At 40.1% G+C, this 23,011-nt stretch overlaps 1 protein-coding gene across 1 annotated transcript in view; it reads left to right on the forward strand.

Annotated features, from left to right (window-relative positions):
* Positions 1 to 509: 509 nt before the first annotated feature.
* Positions 510 to 23,011, forward strand: part of jmy (junction mediating and regulatory protein, p53 cofactor) — a 30,904-nt gene continuing 8,402 nt past the window's right edge. The window contains exons 1-3 of the mRNA XM_082541516.1: positions 510 to 1,917; positions 14,404 to 14,577; positions 22,598 to 22,748. Coding sequence (XP_082397642.1) covers positions 1,048 to 1,917; positions 14,404 to 14,577; positions 22,598 to 22,748 — 1,195 coding nt within the window. The 5' untranslated portion in view covers positions 510 to 1,047. The remainder of the gene's footprint in view (positions 1,918 to 14,403; positions 14,578 to 22,597; positions 22,749 to 23,011) is intronic.

Genomic DNA, 23,011 nt, shown 5'->3' on the forward strand with positions numbered 1-23,011 from the left:
AAAAACGTTAAACACTGTAATGTAATGAACAAAACATTTTAAGGATGTAGTATGTACAACTGGACTGTGTTTAAAAATATCCAAAAAATAAAAAGAATTGTGAAAAGAATAAAAGTTTGTGATAGAAAGACATGTCACGCTTAATGCATCTGATAAAATATTAGACTTTGCATTGCTTTTTAATGATAAATTGATATATTTCACGTTCACATGGTATAAAGAGAGACTAGCGGATATAGTTAACCAGCATTAGCATATTGTACATTATATGCATCATTAAACGTCTTTTAAAATGCATATTATTGGGAGATAAAGAGATATTTTTGTAGTTTTATAGAGATAAAGAAATATTAGTCAACTAACTAACAATTTGCTCAAAGATCGTTTTGCATGTCAGTACGGTATCGACATTTTCTAGGAGCATCATATTTACCATTTTCATCGTGGAGATGGAATGCAACACCGGAGGGAGGGGGGGGGGGGGGTCACCAGTTAAATCCCTCCCCGGACAAACACGCACGCACCTTCTGCTTGTAAACAGAAGCTCACACGTGACATCGAGAGCCGATGTGCGTCGCGCGACGGCATTGTCTGAGAGCGGACAAAGAGCTGCACATTCAAGACAGCGCGAGCATCGGGCAGGTGAGCGCCCAGGTGTCATGGCAACGGACATTAGCTGCCGCAATATGAAGCCGACTTCTCTCCTTCGATTAGACCGCGGTGTCCGAGTGCGTTTGGCTGCTTGAACTTCTTCATGTCGGAATCCCAAATCCGACCATTTGGAGGAGGGACAACGACGTTGGCTGCGCTTTCGGCCGCTTACACGCAACAGACAGCGGGTTAACAAAGCAAGAAAGCCTTTGTGTCATCTCTTAATCTAGCTCGTCGGTTTGTTCGCTGTAGCTCTGCCAAATCTTACTTTGTGTTTTTTTTAAACGTGGGGTCTGCTGTCGGTGGCTACGAGTAGCATTTAGCCTCGACATCAGGGAAGATTTTTTTCCTCTGGCTAACGCATATCTAAGTGTCTTTTTTTACTGGCTGGATGAGATGTCATTCATCATGGAGGATAACTTAGAGTCCGGATGGGTGTCCGTCCGGCCCAAAGTCTTCGACGAAAAAGAGAGACATAAATTTGTTTTCATTGTGGCCTGGAACGACGTCGAGGGAAAGTTCGCCATAACCTGCCACAACAGAACCGTGCAGAGACGGAGCACTTTACTGGACGTCGACTGTGGCCCAATCGCTGGGCTTCCTCCCACCGGTGCCTGCGTGGCTGAAAAACACACAAAAAGTCCCGTCACGGCGAAGAAAGATGGAGTCTGCCAAGTGGGTAAAGTTAGACCGCACTCTGTCCCCAAAGGGAAACCCACAACAAATGCTAACGCAGACAGGAAGACTTTAAAAGCCGGTAGTTCAAAGTCATATGAGTGCGTAAGTCACACTTTAGGGACATGGGACGTTGTGACACCCAAGATAACGGATATGGAGATCCTGGAGCCAGTGGATGTCACGCTGTCTCCGGATGATGCAGACCCAGGCGACATCGAGGCCAGTAACCGCGAAGACTTCAGCTGGGCTGGACTGTTCTCCTTCCAGGAACTGAGAGCAGCCCACCTCCAACTATGCGCCGTCAACTCGGACCTAGAGCCTTGTTTGCCCTCTTTCCCGGAGGAGCAGTCTGGCGTGTGGACTGTCCTTTTCGGTCCGCCCGGGATGTCACAGCGGGAGACGGACGCCCTGTGCTATCAGTTGCAGGTGTACCTGGGTCATGCCCTGGACACCTGCGGCTGGAAGATCCTCTCACAGGTGCTTTTCTCAGAGAGCGACGACACCGAGGAGTACTACGAGAGTCTGAGTGAGCTGAGGCAGAAAGGCTATGAAGATGCTCTGGAGAGGGCCAAAAGACGCATGCAAGAGGTGAAGTAACTTATTCAGTTGTCATGAAGTCTGACTTGCTTTTAAATAAAAGCAGGGAATCAAGCTTTTTAGTACTTGATGATGTGAGATCTGATAAGTACACTCTTAATGGCAGCCTGACATTACATGGAAAGGTAGTTTTGTTTTTTTTGTTTTTTGATAAACGGGGCAATTTTGGTTTAATTTTAAGTCCATTTATAATTTTAAGGCTGCTGGTTCTCTTCCCTCCTCTTCCTTTGTCCCCCTCCCCTCCTGTGATCTACCATCTGTTGCTGCACATTCACAAGCCAGTAATATGATCTGGTCTGGCCAGACATTACACTCCAGTTGGCTGAACCATTGGAAGGGAGTTACATAGAAAAACAGGAGAACAAAAAGAGGTGGAGTTACAGGAATGATGTGTCACCACAGCTGTCGAGATTGCTTCAGTGTAATCCTACACAGATGAAGGTGTATATTTAGCCCAGTTATGTTGCTATATTTCATGTCTGTAGCCTGATGTGAGTGGCAAAGCAAGGTGAAGTGCCAGATACTCTAAAGGTGTAAGTTATGATCATAATTGTAGCCTCAGGAAAAAAATGTTAACCTCCAGAGTGTTTTAACTGACTGATGCACCAAACCAGTAAACAGCTGGTTATCAAGGAGCAAGGAATACTTAATTACTTTAGTGATTCATATGTGACAGGGCACATCTTCAGAGGAAACAGGAATGAGTTTTGTTTGAACTTGTTTTTATAAAAAGAGCAGCAGTCATTACATACAGCTCTCATCAGGTGTTTAAAATCTAGTCGGGGAAACAGTTGTTAGATTAATCGATAATGGAACTAAGTGAAAGATGGGGCAGCTCTTAGTAGCAGCAAAGATGACTCTTCCTTTGATGTGTAATTAGTGTTATTTGTTATTTTATCCAACACACTCATGTGGAAGAACTCAGTTACTAATACATAACAATAAAATATAATCTAGCTCAAATCATAAGCTGCAGCCTCACGTTGGAACACTATAGTGTCAACAACAGATGTAATATTTACTCTGTTTTATTGGATTGTACTTGTTCCCAAGTTTCCAGGTTCAGTCATGATGAACTTTGACTTTAAGTATGCTGACCTGGTTCCAACACTTTCAGGGCTGTAGTTGGTTTAATTGCATGATGATATTGGGAGAAAAGGAGGGCATGTCATTTTACCTCAAGTAAAATTTACAGTTTTTTACCATAAAGATATGGTGATCTTATAGTAATGTGCTTCCGTACTCCACTAATTACGTTGCTCTATCCAAGCAACAGAAACAGAGAAAATTTTACTTTTTAATCCTTGCCAAGAATGATAATTTTCATCACATAAAACAATATTTTTAGGTTTTTTACCTGTATAGTAAATAAATGACTTGACTGCATTACGTAGAGCCCTTTAAAATGCCAGTTTATGTCATTTTTTCTGATTTGGCATAAACACTGAATAGCCTGTCCTGATTGTTTGGTTTGTCTGGAAAAGCTTCAGACTGAAAATCACTGCTCTTAATAATTGTACTTTGACACTTTCCCAGTTTTTCCTTATCTGTGGTCTGATGCCATACGAAATCCAGCTTATTGCCAGGGGACCTGACATATTGCAAGTTAATAGTTAAAATTTAACATTTTTTTTCTTGTTCTGCGATGACAAGGATGTGAAGGGAACAAAAGGTGATGGGAGGTTAACTACAATTGTAGCACAGAGAGATTAAAGTGAAAGCATACGTAAAAAAAAATCACGCTATAGTGTTTACTATAAAATCTAAGCCACAGGTATCATATAAGAGTCATTCTATCTCAGATCAGAACATTTTCTGCTCAAGCACCTCTGATTTGCCTGGAAATGTTATGGTTTAAAATTTGCACATATATAAGGCTGTGAAATTATAGCTCCATATATCAAATAATTTCAAAGGTTTTACTTGTTTATTTTTGGAAAAAGGTGTATTGACCCACTTCCAGTATGTTTTGATCAATTTGAACATGACTAGATGAAACCTTTAAATTTTCTCTGGCCTCTCAGATACTTAAAAATTTAGTATTTCCTGAATTGTAAACTGTTATATTTGACAAAATAAACCATGTAGCCATATGTAGTCACCAAAATGACAAAAATATGACAATTTCTTCCATTAAAGCAAAAATATCAGTAGATTGTGCAATCGAAATTAGACTGTTGTTTATAGATGATACTCTAATTATAACAGTGAAAATAGTAGAGTTTTACAAGTCAGGTTTAGATTATAATATATTGTGAGGCAAAGACAAAAGTACTGATGTAAAGTTTTTCATTTGTACAAATAAATATAGCAAAACAATAAAGAGTAATGAAAAAGGGATTAGTTGCTTGTTTCATGTGTGTAGTCCTGTATGCCCAAGTTGCCAATGTCTATGTAGCGATTGGTAGTCTGAGAAAACAGTCAAGAAGGAATCCAGCAATCAACATGCTTGTCATTTGAATAAATGCAAATATATGTATCACATATATTATTGTTGTGATATATATGAAAAAGCAGCATCTTTTGTAATCGTTCTCTCTGTGACGTTTAAATCTGTACAACCATTGTAAATTTTTTTGACAGTTAAACTACTCCTCTGGGTGGTTTGAAATTCAGGCCTAAATGTGTACAATAATCAAGTTTCTCTTCTTTGCTGGGCAACCTCTTGACCTTTGTATGTTGAAGGTTAACATGGCTTCTGCATGTTTTGTGTACGCCCACAGTTTTTGTTATGGTGTGTCTGCATGTTTGCCTCAGGCACAGCTGTGTTGTTAGTCTGCTGTACAGTTACTGAACGGAGCAGTTTACTTCATTCACACTTATGTATAGGGGTATTTTATATTTTGTGTCACTCACATCTTTTTAGTTGTACATAAACTGATACGTTCACAACAATTGCTGTTTTGCCTGCTGGTATTGTCTTGTTGGAGCTAAAAATGGGAACACATAGAGCTGAAGCTGTACTTTTCTGACAATTTTTTGTCAGAGCAACTCCTCAAAAATAAGTAAAATAATAGTTACAATATGCAAATTATTGATATTAAAAATGCATCTTAAACGTTGTGTTTAACCAGTTGACATTACCTCTGTTGATTACAGGTGGCATTACTATTTTCATCTATCACTACATGAAACTTTTGTGCTGAGAAAGCCAGAACCAGTCAAGTTGCCTGAAAGATTTAGGCCTGAGGTCTGTTGATTGACGACTCCTGAACAGCATTCAGTTTCAAATGAGCTTTAAAATCCAGTCTCTGCTCAGTCAGGGCGTTCTCTTCCTGCCTCACATCTCAATTAAAAGGCAGAAGGGAAACTGCTTCAGCAAGACTGAGCAGATGTAGCAGCAGCAAGAGTAAGTCCTGATGACAGAGCTGGTATACTGCAGCTATACTCTAGTGCATATTACCAGGAATGTCCCTGTAATTATTATGTACTCATTTCACATTGGAAGGCCTTCTGTTTAACAGCAAGGCTTAACATAGGTTTTATGTTTATTCATTTGCAAACTGCTTTAAAACATGCATATTTATCCATAGCAGACAAGCAAACATACACACAATATACTCTTATTGTCAGGCTGATATAGAATAACAAGAGTAAGAGCAGAACACTAATAAGGCATAAGCAAATGATATGTAAACTAGTCGGAGTAAGAGACACTTAAAAGAGAGCAATGCCTGAAATCCTGGATGGTGCCTTCAGCTGTGTGTTTGATGTCTGGGTACACAATAAAATGGACCAAGCAGGGGTTACAGTAATTTTGTCTTACAATGTGAAATAATAATTGTTAGCTTTTAAATTTGTCAAAAAACAAAAAACTATGATCGCAGCAGTTGAGTACAGTTTAAATTAAAGTTAATAGGATTGTTCTTAAATGATGAGCTTTTGGATGCGGTGCGTGGGGATTCTAAATGCTCAACATCACACTAGGCAATATCAGACTGATGTTCAAACAAATAGTCCAGTTCATTTGTGCAGTTTTCAGTATAATTTATTTTCCCCACAGGAGCAGTAGTTCATGCTTTTATTGTGGCGTGCGTGTGTTAGACAAAGCACTTAGCGGCATAGATAATAGCGTTGTATCAATGTGTGTGATAGGGTGAGTGAGACTTGTAGTAGAAAGTGCTTTGAGTGGTCAACTTGAGTAGTAGTTATATGAATACCAGTCCATTTATTTCCCCCACAAAAAAGTCCCATTTAATTACATTATAAATGTGTAATTACGTTATACTGGTAGCATAATCTACAAGAATGTAGCATAATTTATTAGTAGATTTATATTTCATATTATAAAACTGTATCTGCAAAAAACATGGTAACAGTAACTTAAAAGTAAATGCAGTAGGGTAAATGTTGTTCCCCTTTTTTATGGGGTGAACATGGCTTTCCATTGGTGGTGTGTTGGCAGGCTGTAGGAAGCTACGAACAGCCCGTCTACCTGCAGAGAGTGGCTGTTGCCAGATGGAAGCAGTCCCCAAAATATGTGGTACAATCAGTCTGTGGGCTGCTTCAGCTTTTGATGTTTTTGACCCTTCAGTCAGCTGTGGAGACGAGTAAAGTTATAACACACAAAGAGCTGAAGTGAAATAGATATCTCTCAGTAAGGACACCTGAGCTACATGCTGTTGGGTTTTTGGAGGACTGCACAGGAGCATGATTGTGTAGGTTGACAACACCTCTTGGTAGGCTCACTATAGACAATTAAGGACACATGTGCCGTACAATAAAATAAGCTTTAGACTTACCCCTGCATGCTACAGGCATGTCTACTAGAAAGCAACGGGGTTGCAGCTGTTAGCTCAAGTAATCTTAAGATCTGTCAGTTCACCTGCTTTTTCTTTTTTTCTGTCAGTCACCAAACAGGCCAGCAGCAGGCCAAAAAGCTTGCACAGTATACTGTTTTACTGGTCCCAGTTTAAAAAAGAAAAAAAAAGAAAAAGAAAAGCTTAACACACCTATACACCCCACACCTGACAACATTCAGTTCATCATCAATATAATGTCACTTGTGGTAAAAATAAGCATTACAATACTAGGATTGTAATGTATTGTAATCCTAATTCTAGGATTGTAATGTGATGATGAATGATGAAAAATCAGTTATTAAAACAGCAGCCCATGTATTTTTCTGTTCATTAACTTATTGATTAATTGGTAATTGCCCAAAAACTAATTAAGACAAGTAATACAGTTGGCTTTGGAGGGCAAGAGCAGCAGCTCTTTGCCTTATACTGTTCCCAACAAATATATCAGACCATTAAAATGACATCACTGCAGGAAGTGAAATTGTTGCATTATAAAAATGGGAATTGTAAAAGAAAAATGTGCAAGTCCAGCTTTAGCGATTTATTCTAAAATTCTCCAGTCTGAATTAGAGTCGGCTCATTTAGCTCAGGGGCTTTCCTGGCTAGCAGTGGCTGCAGGGGGTGTACGGCTGGGCACTGGTTTCCAGGGCTACGCAGAGCTAAAGTAAACAGTAGGAGCAGTGTTGGAGCTGAATCGTGTAGTGTCTACCCCAGTACCCACTGTGGAGGGCTGTGGAAACTCAGCCCACAGTTAATATAGGAGTCTCTATTCATATCTATCTGTTTCTGCAGAGCGAGATCACTTTATTCACTACTTTGGATGACGATTGGTGTGGTGGTACATTTCAATATTATCTGAGGCAGACGTGAAGGAGAAGTATTATGCTGTGTGAACTGAAGCTGCTGGCTTCTGAGAGCTGGGAGGTGAATTGTATTTCCTGTGAACAATAGTTGTTTTAATGGTTATTTTCTCTGGAACAATGAAGTGTCTGTGGACGCTTGGACATATGGTATGAATCAGCAACAGTAGAGGCCAATTTATCTTGTACTACACTTAAACAATGTATTTTATGGCATCATTCCTGACCACGCAGACTAGTGTGCCTGCACTTACACATGATTACTAGGATTTTTTTTCTTTGCGCTTTGAAAGGGCTTTTGTTTGGACCTGACTGTAATCATGAATCAGAATTAGACCCAAATTTGGTGCAGCAAGTGACTCCAGTGTCGCAACATTAGCCCTTTTCTACACATAACAGAATTAACTTGGCAATAGTTTCTAGTAAAAAAAAAAAAAATCAAAGGTTAACGTTGTCATGGAATAAGCCACAGTATAGACCTTTTTCACATCACATATGCCGGACAGAAGGGAAACAAGGGTGGAGTTACTAATGTTAATAATGACCCAGTTCCACCGAGTGTCCCAGTATGCCCTGACGGTGAACCAGCACGCATAGTAATAGGATCCCCCGCCATGTGTTTTGAAGTCTGAATGTCAGCTGTGCAAAAGCTTCTTAGGATGTGTTTAAATTTTAAGTCAACAAATTAAAACCAACAATGTTTTTTTTTTTTTTTTTTTGTTTCTTTTTGTTTTCTTCTAACTTGCAGTGTAATTGTGCAGCTCCAGAATCAATAAACCTTAACTGAGAACACTATTTTAGTGACTACAGTGATGAAGTAGTGTAATTTATGACTGACATTACATGTTATAGAGGGATTTCTTTTTTCTTTTCAATGGCTCTCTTAGTTGTAATCATACCTATACCTTTTTTTTTTTTGTTTCAAAGGGAAACACAAACCTCTTGGGGGTTGTGTCAGAAAGGGCATTTGGTATAAACATCTGCCAAATCAAACATGGGAGCTACCTACTATGGCAACCCCTGGTGAATAAAGGAGCAGCCAAAAGTAGCTTTTATACCTGTATTGTTTTTATCTGTGGCAGATAGTTCTTGTCCAGTATCATAGATGGTAAAGAATTTGTCACATTGTGACCCCTGCAGTCCAGTTATCGTATCAAAGATTAGATGTTTTCCCTGAATTTTCTCAGGGATGCCACTCACTGGTTTTCCTTTTCCGCATCTTCCACAGTTCTATGCATAGCTAGTTTTTGCATCACATCACAAAATGTCATATTACCTGACTTACTGGGCATGTATTGCCAGAAGGTGCATTTGTCATGGGAAGGGGCAAAATGTTCATCTACTGTCACCTCAGGGTTGAACATCAGTCAGTGGAAAGACCTGCATCCGTTCCTAATGGGAACAAGCTTGTCAGATGTTGCTCTAGTATCGGTGTTGTAAAGTCTGAGGACTCTTGATATTATTCCGAAGGTCTGAAGTGACATTGTAGTCTGGAAAATAGTTCTGCCTGTTGATGTGTCCCTAAGACTATCAGTGTTCTCATTGCTGGATCTGTACACACCAGCAAGAAGAACACCATTATAGGCATCCAGGTATTCTCATCAATGCCATTCCAAATGTTGCCATGGACTTTTTTTTCCTTCAAAAAATGACAATGGCATAAACGGATCAAAACGTGTCTTGATGTCACTTATTCTTGTCACAGCAAACCAGGTAATCCCAGGCGTCACTTTGATGACATGTGTAGCAATTACCCTACCATGTAAGCCAGGAGTTATTGGACTAAAAAGATATGTCAACAACTGCTTTTGTCAACAACAACTGCTTTTCGCGGATGATGTGGTTCTGTTGGCTTCATCGGGTGATGGCCTCCAGCTCGCACTGGAACGGTTCACAGCCGAGTGTGAAGCAGCGGGAATGAGGATCAGCACCTCCAAATCTGAGGCCATGGTTCTCAGCCGGAAAAGGGTGGAGTGCCCACTCCAGGTCAGGACAAGTTCCTGCCCCAAGTGGAGGAGTTCAAGTATCTCGGGGTCTTGTTCGCGAGTGATGGGAGAAGGGAGCCGGAGATCGACAGACGGATTGGTGCGGCGGCTGCAGTGATGCGGACGCTACACCGGTCCATCGTGGTGAAGAGGGAGCTGAGTGTAAAAGCAAAGCTCTCAATTTACCGGTCGATCTACGTCCCTACCCTCACCTATGGCCACGAGCTGTGGGTAGTGACCGAAAGAACGAAATCGCGGATACAAGAGGCGGAAATGAGCTTCCTCCGAAGGGTGGCTGGCCTCTCCCTTAGAGATAGGGTTAGAAGTTTGGCCATCCGGGAGGGGCTCAGAGTAGAGCCGCTGCTGCTCCACATCGAAAGGAGCCAGCTGAGGTGGTTTGGGCATCTGACAAGGATGCCTCCTGGGGTTGGTGTTCCGGGCATGTCCCACCGGGAGGAGGCCCCGGGGCAGACCCAGGACACGCTGGAGAGATTATATCTCTCGGCTGGCCTGGGAACGCCTTGGTGTTCCCCCGGATAAGCTGGAGGAGGTGGCTGGGGAGAGGGAGTTCTGGGCTTCTCTGCTTAGGCTGCTGCCCCTGCGACCCGGCCCCCGATAAAGCGGATGAAGATGGATGGATGGATGGAGATATGTCAACACTTCTGGATTTGTATGTTTCAGCAGAAGTGAGAGCAGCTCTAGCACATGTGACGACATCATCAGATGTATCTTTGTCCTCTGGTTGATAATCTATTGTCCTCAGAAAGATGGTCAATTATATTGCTATGCTTTTTGTGTCCTCATCTTTAGCAAAGATACGATCAAGAGTTTGGCTTATTGTAAATCTTCTTATTTTTGTATGCTACAAACTGGAGATGTGTACTCTCTCTCTCTCTGATAGTGTGGGAGAGCTCAGAGTGTGTTTATGATTTCAGTTTTAGCACTAAAACCGAAATCATAAAACTTTTTAGTTTTATAGTCTTATATTATAACTGTGTCGAAACCAACCCCAACACACAAAGGTCATCATTTTCACCAGAACTTTTTATAATTTAGTTAAATTCAGTTTTTTGTTTTGTTTTGTTTAAATGGAGATTCCTGACAAAGTCTGTCTTGTTGAAATAAACAAATTTAATATCCACTTTTATGCATTTAAAACCTAAAAACGGGCCACTGCCGACCCTAATGCAAGAGGAAGGTTAAGTATTTTGGAACAAAGTTTTACCAGTTTTTTGAAGGTCTTTCAAAGTTTTTCCTTGGACATTGTCTGCTTTGTCACTTCTTTCCAGTCCAGCCCTTGCACTTGACCACTTCAGAGAAGTGTTTTTCTTTTGTGTTGGTTTATTAAGCCACTTTACATTTATCCTTGTCCTTCAGACAAAAAAGCCTATCTACAAATGACAGATAACCTAGCAAAGAGCCAATTTTAAACTGTTGTTACAAGTACACTATCACAAAAACACAGAATTTGTTCCCAGTATAGGTATAGAATATAGAAAACAATGATTCCCAAAGAGCTATTAGCTGGAAACTTGGTGAACGGAATATCAGAAACGGAATATCAGAAATGATCTCAGTTGTGACTGTCAAGAAGCCCTTCTTAAGGTAAATTAGAAGGAAAGGCTGAGATAAGCGAAATTGCATAAGAACTGAAAATCAGTGGCAGCAGGTTTTTATCAGTATTGTAAAGTGCCATATTTTGATCAAACCATGCAGTACTATCTGGAAAGTGTCTGACTGGCTGCACAGCTCTGAACACAACAAAAGGCAGTCAAGGTCCAAAGAAGAGATTTGGATGTCCTTCAAGAAGCCTAGAGAACTATTTCTTGAAGACATTACCTGAAGGTTTGCATAAGCGAGTTCAGTCTATGTTGAATAAAGATGGTCATACAATCTTGATTTTCCGATTTGCTTCTGTAGTGTATTTCCATGTATGTTTGCAACAATTTCCCATTCTCCTAGCAAAATATACAGAAATTAGGGTCATTTGAGACTTTGTCACAGGACTGTAGTTGAGTAATAATTCAGTACTCAAACTACTTAGACCAAAATATCTATAAAGAGTCAAAATGACATGCCTAATTATGAAAAGATGCATGTCATTGGCATTAAATTACAATCAATTTAAAGCTTTTAATGATAATGTTCAAATTTTTCTAACATGCACATATTTCTGAGCTCACACAACTTTCCAATGTCCTCAATGCACCAGTTGCAGGACAAGTAGACTGACAAATAGGTGTGTTGGTATATTTTCCAAGTATGTTAGTTATATGAAATCATGGTATCTTTGTGTATTTTATTGAGCAGACTAACATGCAGACACGTACACATTCTGCTTTTCAGAAACGTGCCTGTGTTACTTGTAGTACTAATCGGGACCAGGACACAGTGGATAATTAACTTCTTATCCTTGGTTCCGATCTGTCTCTGTGGGTGAATAAGATAGTGGTTGTGATGGTGAGAAGTCAACACATGGGTGCACACAGAATATCAGAAATCTACTATGTAAATAGATATGTGAATAACCAGGTTTCTCCTGCTCCATTTAATACACATGCTGATTTTATAGGTCACATATCCAGTCATTAAAAAAAAAAAAAAAACCACTGGTGATATTTTTCATACACTGTCCTGGTGCTCTTTTCACCCACTAACATGCACCTGATAAACAGCTTAAGAGCTTTAACAAATACAAATACACCATGCACTCAGGTTTGAGTGATGCTTGCTGAAAATTAGGGACGACTAACAGTGTCATTACTAATATATCTGCCCGATACTTTCTCAGGTATTTTGGGTGATCTGTAATAGAGCTAAAGGCCCCAAAGACTCACTTTACTATCAGGAAACCAGCAAATATTCACCTTAACTGAAACCAGTCAACTTAGAGAATTTTACTTAAAAAAAAAAGAAAAAAAAAAGATTTAAGTCACTATTTAATCATTAAATCTGTTGCTGATTGACTAACTATTGATTTAACTATACAGGGAGTGCAGAATTATTAGGCAAGTTGTATTTTTGAGGAATAATTTTATTATTGAACAACAACCATGTTCTCAATGAACCCAAAAAACTCATTAATATCAAAGCTGAATGTTTTTGGAAGTAGTTTTTAGTTTGTTTTTAGTTTTAGCTATTTTAGGGGGATATCTGTGTGTGCAGGTGACTATTACTGTGCATAATTATTAGGCAACTTAACAAAAAACAAATATATACCCATTTCAATTATTTATTTTTACCAGTGACACCAATATAACATCTCCACATTCACAAATATACATTTCTGACATTCAAAAACAAAACAAAAACAAATCAGCGACCAATATAGCCACCTTTCTTTGCAAGGACACTCAAAAGCCTGCCATCCATGGATTCTGTCAGTGTTTTGATCTGTTCACCATCAACATTGCGTGCAGCAGCAACCACAGCCTCCCAGACACTGTTCAGAGAGGTGTACTGTTTTCCCTCCTTGTAAATCTCACATTTGATGATGGACCACAGGTTCTCAATGGGGTTCAGATCAGGTGAACGAGGAGGCCCTGTCATTAGTTTTTCTTCTTTTATACCCTTTCTTGCCAGCCACGCTGTGGAGTACTTGGACGCGTGTGATGGAGCATTGTCCTGCATGAAAATCATGTTTTTCTTGAAGGATGCAGACTTCTTCCTGTACCACTGCTTGAAGAAGGTGTCTTCCAGAAACTGGCAGTAGGACTGGGAGTTGAGCTTGACTCCATCCTCAACCCGAAAAGGCCCCACAAGCTCATCTTTGATGATACCAGCCCAAACCAGTACTCCACCTCCACCTTGCTGGCATCTGAGTCGGACTGGAGCTCTCTGCCCTTTACCAATCCAGCCACGGGCCCATCCATCTGGCCCATCAAGACTCACTCTCATTTCATCAGTCCATAAAACCTTAGAAAAACCAGTCTTGAGATATTTCTTGGCCCAGTCTTGACGTTTCAGCTTGTGTGTCTTGTTCAGTGGTGGTCGTCTTTCAGCCTTTCTTACCTTGGCCATGTCTCTGAGTATTGCACACCTTGTGCTTTTGGGCACTCCAGTGATGCTGCAGCTCTGAAATATGGCCAAACTGGTGGCAAGTGGCATCTTGGCAGCTGCACGCTTGACTTTTCTCAGTTCATGGGCAGTTATTTTGCGCCTTGGTTTTTCCACACGCTTCTTGCGACCCTGTTGACTATTTTGAATGAAACGCTTGATTGTTCGATGATCACGCTTCAGAAGCTTTGCAATTTTGAGACTGCTGCATCCCTCTGCAAGATATCTCACTATTTTTGACTTTTCTGAGCCTGTCAAGTCCTTCTTTTGACCCATTTTGCCAAAGGAAAGGACGTTGCCTAATAATTATGCACACCTGATATAGGGTGTTGATGTCATTAGACCACACCCCTTCTCATTACAGAGATGCACATTACCTAATATGCTTAATTGGTAGTAGGCTTTCGAGCCTATACAGCTTGGAGTAGGACAACATGCATGAAGAGGATGATGTGGACAAAATACTCATTTGCCTAATAATTCTGCACTCCCTGTATTTACACCCAGCTAAAAGCTACAGAGTACAGTAATTAGTGGTTAACAAGCCTGTAAAAACTATAAAACTATTATTTGTGGCACTTTTAGTCTAGATTTTGGTCTTTACTGGCAACCACTAGGGCTTTGTAAAGCCTGAAATGTTTAGTCTTTTGGGTTATTATTGTGGAATTTATTAAAGAGATTTCTCGCATCAGCAACCTTTTACTCCAGTGCAGTATTTTTCACTGTGTGGACTGTTTGTCTGACTATACTGTTCAATGCACATTTTACCTCCAGGTGCTGGATAAACACAAAGCGATGGACAGCATGGTGGAGCTGCTGCAGGTGTACCCGGAGGAGGACGAAGCGTATGGAGAGCTGCTGGAAGCCACAACTCAGCTCTATCACTACCTGCTTCAGCCCTTCAGGGATATGAGGGAACTGGCAATGTTGCGCCGACAGCAGATTAAGGTAATACACACAGGCACACTGATACAAATACCATCTGTTTGAGGGGCTTGATTTAAGTAGGTTTAGCACTAGCTATTGCCGACTAACTGGTCGGCGTGCTCTACAGTGGTGCATGTTAGCAGTTAAAGTGCTGTTGCTATGGTTTGATTAGTGCTGGAAAACGATCCCTGAACCGCTGCATGATGAGCCTACACTTCTAAGCCAAGTGCATTGACCAGCAGTGTTAGGTGTTTAGGCTGGGTGCAGTGGTATTGATGGTTGGGTAGTAGCCGCTCTGCGCTATGCATTTGCTACTGGGGGCTGTGGAGGTCAGAGGATCAGCAGAGAGGCTTTCCCCCAGCGCAGAGCAGCTTAACCAGCATAAGTATTATTGCAGCAGTCACTAAACCACTCAGTAATTCTGCAGCCTCAGCACAGCCTTCTGTTTCCCACTCTCTTTCTCTGCTCTGTCTTTGTTGCTTTTCTTCATTAGGCTTGGAAAGGGAAGTAAATCCACAGACTAATCCCTACTGTCTCACAGACTTCATGGAGAGGAGGAGGCACATGCCTGCTCAGTCAGTAGGTCAGAGTTCTAGCTGCTTCTCGTACACTTGTCCAAAAGCTCAGCGGATAAGAAGTGATATACATAACATTGAAATTCAATAGAAAATTGGATAAGTCAGCTGATTTCTCACTAATATGATAGTTCATATTTTCAACCAAGACAATCAGACTAGAAGTTAGCTAGAGTAAAAATAGGACAACAACTGTCTTGCAACTAGGTCAGGTTGCTGTGATTGAATTTCTTTACATTCAGCCACAAATTGCAAGTGGTCAGGGTGATCACCTGATTGCCCACAGACTGGTCATGCAGCATCCCTGACTTTTGATCACAAGGCGACTGCCTGGGTTGTCTCTTGGGAGTCATCCTGTATCCAAATAGTTGTGGTCTAGCTCAGACTGATTGCAAACACTGTCAGACAGATTGGTGAATGTTTGTAAATAATTGCCATTAATTTCTAAACAGAGTCAGTCTACACTGATAAGCACATTTCGTTTCATGGACATTAATTTAATGGACAATAGAAATAATGTCCCATACAGTCCCTATTACTATCTCTCTACCTGTCTTTTGTTCTCTTTCATAGACTGTCTCAGTCTTTCACCCACAGTTGGGCTGTGAGTATTTTACATTGTCAACATGCCTTTCACAGCATGCTTATTCGGCATCTTGTCACTAACAACACAAGTGCCTGTGTGTGTGTGTGTGTGTGTGTGTGTGTGTGTGTGTGTGTGTGTGTCTTGGGTGGGATTTCTGTGTGTGTGTTATGATGGTTCTTGGGCAGATGCTGATGTTAAGTGAGATATTTCACTGTTTTCCCCTTTGCACTTTTTTTTAAGGAGAAGTCTAAATATTTGCAATAGTTAGGAAAAAAGGAAAAAAGAAATCTAAATTTTAAGTGTTAGTACATTTTTCTACTCGCTGTACGCAAAGCTCCACTGTTGTCAGATATATTAAAAACACATCAGTGTTGCACTTAGTGGAACTGAGTCAAATATAAACTGTAGTTTGTTGTTATAAATGTCCAGCTACCAAAGGCTTTATGGATTTATCTATAACCTAAAATAGTTTCCTGTAAATAAAGTGTAAAGTTAGTGTTACTAAAAATCTTTCTTTTCGCAACCTGTTTTTAGAGGAGGGCTAACACGTCATTGATTGTTGGTCTTTTTTATTTATTGACAATAAGAAAAATATTTCTGAATCAGTAAATCTACAGATTTCTTTTTTCAAATTTAAGAGAAGTATTTTATCTTTCAAAGCTTCTGGTATTTTGCTATAGCCAATTAGTTATTTATATTTTTTGTATCTTGCTTTTGAGCAAGAGAGTGCAAAGCACCAAGGAAAAAAAGGTAGAAAATAGTAAAAATTGTGAATATTTTACATTTGACACAACCGGCCATGACCAGTGAATATTTTTTGCTTATAAGTTGTGTAACCCATTAATGCAGATTAACTAATCCTTTAAGCTGTGTTGGCAGTCTTATGTTTTAAGATTAGCAGTCTTGTTTATGCTGTGGAAAAAAAAATCAGTAGAAATAAGCAATGTGTTTCTGATGAACTGTGCAAAGTGTGAAGCCTTCACTGACATTTTGTACATTTTTGTGTAGATTACTACAATGCTGCAATACAAACTGTTGTGCTGTGGGTGGGTAGGTGGGGCTGTAAAAGCATGGCGTTTTGTTGAATTAAAGAGCTTATGAATTGCATTATGGGAAATGTAGTCCAGCATGTGGCAAGCTTAGCCCATGACAGCATTTTTATATACTACATAGTAATGTTTATAATATTGCTTTAACTGTTGAAATATGAAATAGAGAATTTGTGATTGTGAATAAAATAGATAAATAAAAACAGGTAAACATCAAAATGTTTTCCTAAGATTACATTTCTCTCTTCTTGTTCTTCTTGTTCTTCTTGTTCTTCTTCTTGTTCTTCTTCTTCTTCTTCCTTTTTTTTTTTTTTTTTACCCCAAGATTTTTCAGGTGTTTTACAATCAGCGAGAGTTTGAGAGTCGGACTTTCTGTTACTTTCTTTTAATTCCTCAGGTTTTATAGATCTGCTACATTGCTGAAAACAAATCCTTCAGCATTTGTTTGGTAGTCTGTGTGTGGTATGATGTTAAACCTGAACTTTAATGTAGTGTCTAATGAATGCAACTATTTCAACTTTTACCTCAAACCTTTTTTATTTTCTCCATGTGCTTCATGTGCCCAAGTTTTTCCAGCTGTACCACCTGCTCCCTTCAGGGCGATCCAACGGCTGAAAACAAAGCTGTATGCAAATGATACCTTGACACAGACTAAAGGGAGCGGGCTTTTTTCAAACTGATGAGTCAGGGGTTTGTGGAGATTCTCTCCTTTGTGAAGAAAGGGGAAGAGGTGTAAGAGGGAATCAGCACATAGGAGATTGTCACTTACATGCAGTTTGCATCCTGCTTGTTGTCGTAAAGATGAGGAGGAAAAAGGCAGACGGGTGCTAGTATTATAACCTGTTCTGACCTCATCTGCAAGTGTGAATGCAGTAATACACATGGCATGTATGAGGTTATTGTGAAAAGACCAAAGTGCTTCAAGGACCTACATGCTGCAATGTTACAGCGGAGCCCTTTTAAATAAACAACAATGCTGGTTTCATCAGTCTGTTAAATGGTGACGTCCTGTTATTCAGACATGTCACTTTTATGGCTTCATGTAAGCGTTCCTGCAACAGTAATGTAACCATGCATAGTACTTGCAGTATATAATGTTCTGTACATGAGATTCCAAAGAACAGAAAGAGTTTCATTAGCCAGACTCTGTTCTCCTTATTGAAATTGTAAAGCTTTATTTGATAACGTCTTAAATCTGTGATAGTTAGAATAGAGGCCTGTGAGTGGATGTGGCAACTAAAAGCAAGCAAACCATCTTTTTCACTCTGTTTATATGTTTGCAAATGTTGAAGTAGCCGGATATTTAATAAACAGTCTAACAGTTTATTTTCCTTTCTTTTTTGCCCCTGACATGATGATGATTTCTCTAAAAAAAAAAATTGTCCCCTTGTGAGCTAATCAACTGAAGATAGAGGAGAGCTCTGTGCATGCTGTTAATGTGACTACGTGCATTCAGACTCAGGATGTATTGAAAGTTTAAAGTGATGCATGTTTGACCTTTACTGAAAAGTGACCAGACTGCCATTCATATACGAAGCTAACATAATCAGATGGAATCACATAAGCGGAAATGACTGTCTGAAAGTAATCTAAGTAAGGTGTAATCTTGTCAGGTAGAGGTATTACACATTAGAGAGAATTGGAAAAAAATTATTTAATACTCGCATGATATATTTTTTGGTACTTAAAAGTTAGGTTAATCTTCTTGGAGATCATTATTTTTCCTAAATTAACTTTAAAATGGTTTAGCCTGTAAAATGTCAGAAAGCAGTGAATATTGCTGACAAACTAGGAGCTGAGATGTATGAATATATGTGTTTAATCATTAATTTGACCATTGTTACTGCTCAGCTGTGAATTTTCAGCTAAAGGGTTTCACGCTCTCAACTGGAGACATCTGAGCTTACCAGAAACAGCGAAAAGCTGATGGAAAATTGAATGAATGTTCTCTCATCAGGCATTTTGGTGAACGGTGCATTGTCCGTAGCATGTCGGAGCAGTCCAGCGTGGGTGTCCTGTTGCTCAGGAGGTCAGAGGGCAGCCATGAATTAAAAATGTGGTTTCACTGTGGCATGGCAGAGATGGTTTTGTGCCATGGTGAGCTCCAGTTACAGTTTCACATTGTATTCATTCTAACATGGCAACAGTTGTCAACATGCTACACTAGATTCACCTCTGCTAAGTTCTTCTGCTCTTTTATCTATGCTCCACCTCTCCACCGCCCTGCATCACTGAAAAACATTTATTTCCTCGACTTCTTTTGTCATTACTTCAGTGTGTCACCGAGGCAGCTTTGTTTTAATTTCCTGTGACTCAAAAAGCCATTTTCCACTAGTACCTACTCAACTCGACTCGAAGGGACTCGACTTGGCTCGGTTTTGGTGGCTTTCATTACATATGAATGTCACCTAATGTGCCTGGGGTCATTACACCAATGCTCTTGAAAGTCCTGTGATGCCATTTGCATGCGACACACACAACCCTACAATGGAGGACGTCGACGCGATGGTATACCTGCTGCTCGGTGTACAGCTTTTCGTCAAACTTGGGGACCGCGGTGTTGTTGGTTTTTTTTTTTTTTTTGTGTAGCCATTTTCAAAAATGGCGGGTTTTGTGACGTAGTCGCTCTCATGACTCATGGAGTGAAGTCAGTGACTCGCCAATGTGTGGAAGCCTGTCTGTTGATACCATCTAATGGAAAACCCTATACACTGAGCCGAGCCAAGCCGAGTAGGTAATAGTGGAAAGGGGCTAAGAGAAAACATTTCTATGCACATAAATTAGCTGATTAGGCAATTAATCTAATTGTTTTTTTTACTAGTTATAGAAGTCCTCATTTTTTCTTTGTGGTCTAAATGTTTAAGTTCAAAGTTAATTAAATAAATCATATATTGAAGGACTTCTTTCTCAGCAGCTCCAAACCATGACCAAGACACCACCATGTTTTACAGATGACTGTAGACACTCACTGTTGTACTTCTGTTTTTACCTCCTCAATACATACTGATGACTAAAGATGTAAAATTTTGATCCAGTAATTCATAAAACATGTTGGCACTGATTTTCAATCCAGTTCTTGTGCAGTTTGGCCTGTTTCCCATCCTTAAGATTGATTCCTGGCGGCCACCCTCCCACTGAGAGTATCTCTGATAAGGCTTCGGGAAACAGTTGCTTGATCAACTGTTAGGCCAGATGCACGTCCCAGGCCTGTGTCAGTTCTTTGCAGGACGTGACTTTCAGATACTGTTCATTTCCTGTAGATGTGAAAGACATGCTGCACATGTCAAGTTTTCAGCTAATATCTGATTGAGAATCACCTTCCTGGTCCAAAAAATTATATTTTATCCCTGGTTAACTGTGTTGTCTTTTTTTTCTTTTTTTTTTTTTTTAATACACACACTCCTGTGTTTTTGCGACAGGATGCTAGTAACAAAATGCCTCACGATACGGTTTAAAATTGGTTCTTTGAAGGAACTGCAGGTTTTTCAAATAATTATAAATAATTGTTTGATGAAGACTGCCTCGTATCTACCACAGTCATGCTATTTTAATCAAATGAGATAAGGGCGACCATGACAGCATCCGTCCTGTAATCCCAGCACTTTAGCGTGGGAAATGGCGTCACACCTCTGTTTTAAGTAAGGCTGACATATCACTGTATGACACCATGACCAGAGGTGTTAACAGATGTAACTCCCCCCCAACCCCCACCACCATTGTTTTTTGCATTTTTAAACTGTATGCAGGAAGTGAGTGATGGCATGCTAGAAGGGAGCAGGCTGGGGGAAAAAGGATGCTAATTTTATTTGTGTGGCTACTTGGCCTGTTTTTCAGACAGCCAAACATGCAGAAAGCATTTCAAAGCTGACATGTAACTAAAATGTAAAACTCCTTTACTACGTTTGGCTCACAGTCCAAATGTATATTAGTCATAGGAATGTGTCACCTTTTCCGAGCAACTTTACAGGTGTGAATCATCACTTGTTTGCACCGCACTTCTTTTATTTCCATAACTTACTGAGACTTTGATCAGACACAAAGTATATTCAAACAATGCACATTTCAGGAAATTCCCCAAATGCTAGTGTTTGTGTTACATTTCAACGGGCTTTGGCCTGCTTTACTTGTAGAGCAGGTGATGCATTTTGTCAGTTGTCTGGATGCGTTTCAGCTTTGCATAAAACCAGTCTAACAGACTGATGATCAAGAGCCAACTTTATGCAGAGATGTTTTCTTCAGTTTGATTTGCTGCCGAGGTCAGCAGGGACAAAGTCAGTGATGGCATGCAAAGAGGTAAAGGAAAGGAGGCTGGTGAATGTCTGTCCATCATCACCAGGTGGGATCGACCTGCTAAAAGGCAACCTTGCTCTTGTTTCCTCATGTTGTTGTAATTTTTAGGTGAATAAATAATATACTTTCTAAGATTTGTTCCTGCCAGACTTTTTCTTTTCTTTTGATGTAGACTCTCCTCCCCCGCTTGCTCCCGGTTTCACCCCCGAACCACTCCCTGTTCTTGTGCCTCACTTGTACAAGAATAAAAGCACAGAGTATGCTGGTTAACATAAATCAAAGCCTTTGGGCTTTGATTGGGATTATTATAGTCTTGTTTATTTTTGAGCACCTACGCACATCTGTTTTGCATCAAGATATTGAAATACGACTGCATGCACAGGAGGCCCTCGCAAGGAGTTTAGCTTATATTGTGTGTACATTTTGTTCCCTGCCCTCTCTTAGAGGGGCTTGTATTTCTCCCTCAACACCCAGAACACAACTCCACGTGACACCGCTTTTCTTTTTCTTACTCTTTTTTTCACATGGCAGGAGGAAAAAAAAAAAAGGACCTCTGTGCATGTATCGTTTTATTTATTGTTCACAAGTATACTGGGTCAGTGTCACTGTATAAGCGTGCACAGACGCGCCTAAGCCATTTCCTTTTTGTTATCACCATCTGCTGTGACTTCCTGGTATTTCAGAATGCTATAGATGGTCTTTGGTGGTGGTTTTCAAACTGGCAGAGGTGAAGTGGCATTTGGAGAAAGGAAGGCGGGGCATACAATGATCAGAACAGGTGCATGCCAGTGTTCTTCAAACAAAAGGGAGCTCAAAGAGGCAGTTAAGGCAATGGATTTCTCTTTGGGCCAAGTTAGCCCAGCTGGGATTGAAAAATTGATCTCTTTTATATTTATATATACACAAACGTGTGTGTGTGTGTGTGTGTGTGTGTGTGTGTGTGTGTGTGTGTGTGTGTGTGTGTGTGAACATGCCTTCTGATGCTCTGAAGTTGGGTTTTGTGACGTGTGAGTCTAGAGGGATTGGCTCAAATCGCGGTTAGAGCTGAAGTTTTTGGCACAAGAATGTTGCTTCTTGCTTGAAATTCAATTATCAAGTCCATAAACTCATCAGGAAAAAAAACTGTGGCCTAATAGGAGCTTCCTCGTCTGCTTTAAGTTTCAGACCAGGAAGCTGCGTCCATCTTTTATATACAGTCTACGATGGTCATAAAACTGCCTGGGAATCTCCATCTAACTCTGAAATGTGCTTTACACATATTTTTAGTTTTCTACAGTTTCAAAGTAATCCAGTATACATAAACATACATAAACAGGAACCGACAGCTGCTAGTTTGGCATCATTTAATTGGAGCCTGTTTGCCAAAATGTAAACAAAGATAGACTAAAAAAAACATTATTAAAGAACAGTAAGACCAAGACATAAATACCAACATGTGTTGCAAAATCTTCCTATACAAACTCTTGTTACCTCACTGATGATACCTGATCTAAGTACTGTACATTTAAGCTGTTCTAACAAGCTGCCTTAACTCCTGCCAGATTTCTCTGGAGACTGAGCGACTCGGCCCTCGTCGTGTGGAGAGCCTGAGAAAAGAGGACGAGGAGTGGCAGAAGAAGGCTCACGCCGCAGTGCTTTCCATTCAAGACCTGACTGTCAAGTTCTTTGAAACCACAACTCGGTCTCAGAAAGGTAAACACACACAGGAGGCTAGTTTCTCTCTTCAGAAAACAATGTGTGGCGTTGTTTTTGTGGTGACCTTTGAACCTTTATAAAAGTATGTTTACTTCATAAGAGAGCGCTTAGAGATCATGTGAGAATAAAACATTCTGGCTCTGTTCTCATCTCCAACCTCTGGCATACCAAAGTCATTAACATACACTCCACCCTGACTCGTGACACATTTTAATCCTCAAACCTTCTCTGCTATGAATTGGAATAAAAATGTGTTTTTC

Source organism: Aulonocara stuartgranti (genome assembly GCF_965226115.1).
Source record: "Aulonocara stuartgranti genome assembly, chromosome: 7".
NCBI classification, from domain to species: Eukaryota; Metazoa; Chordata; class Actinopteri; order Cichliformes; family Cichlidae; genus Aulonocara; species Aulonocara stuartgranti.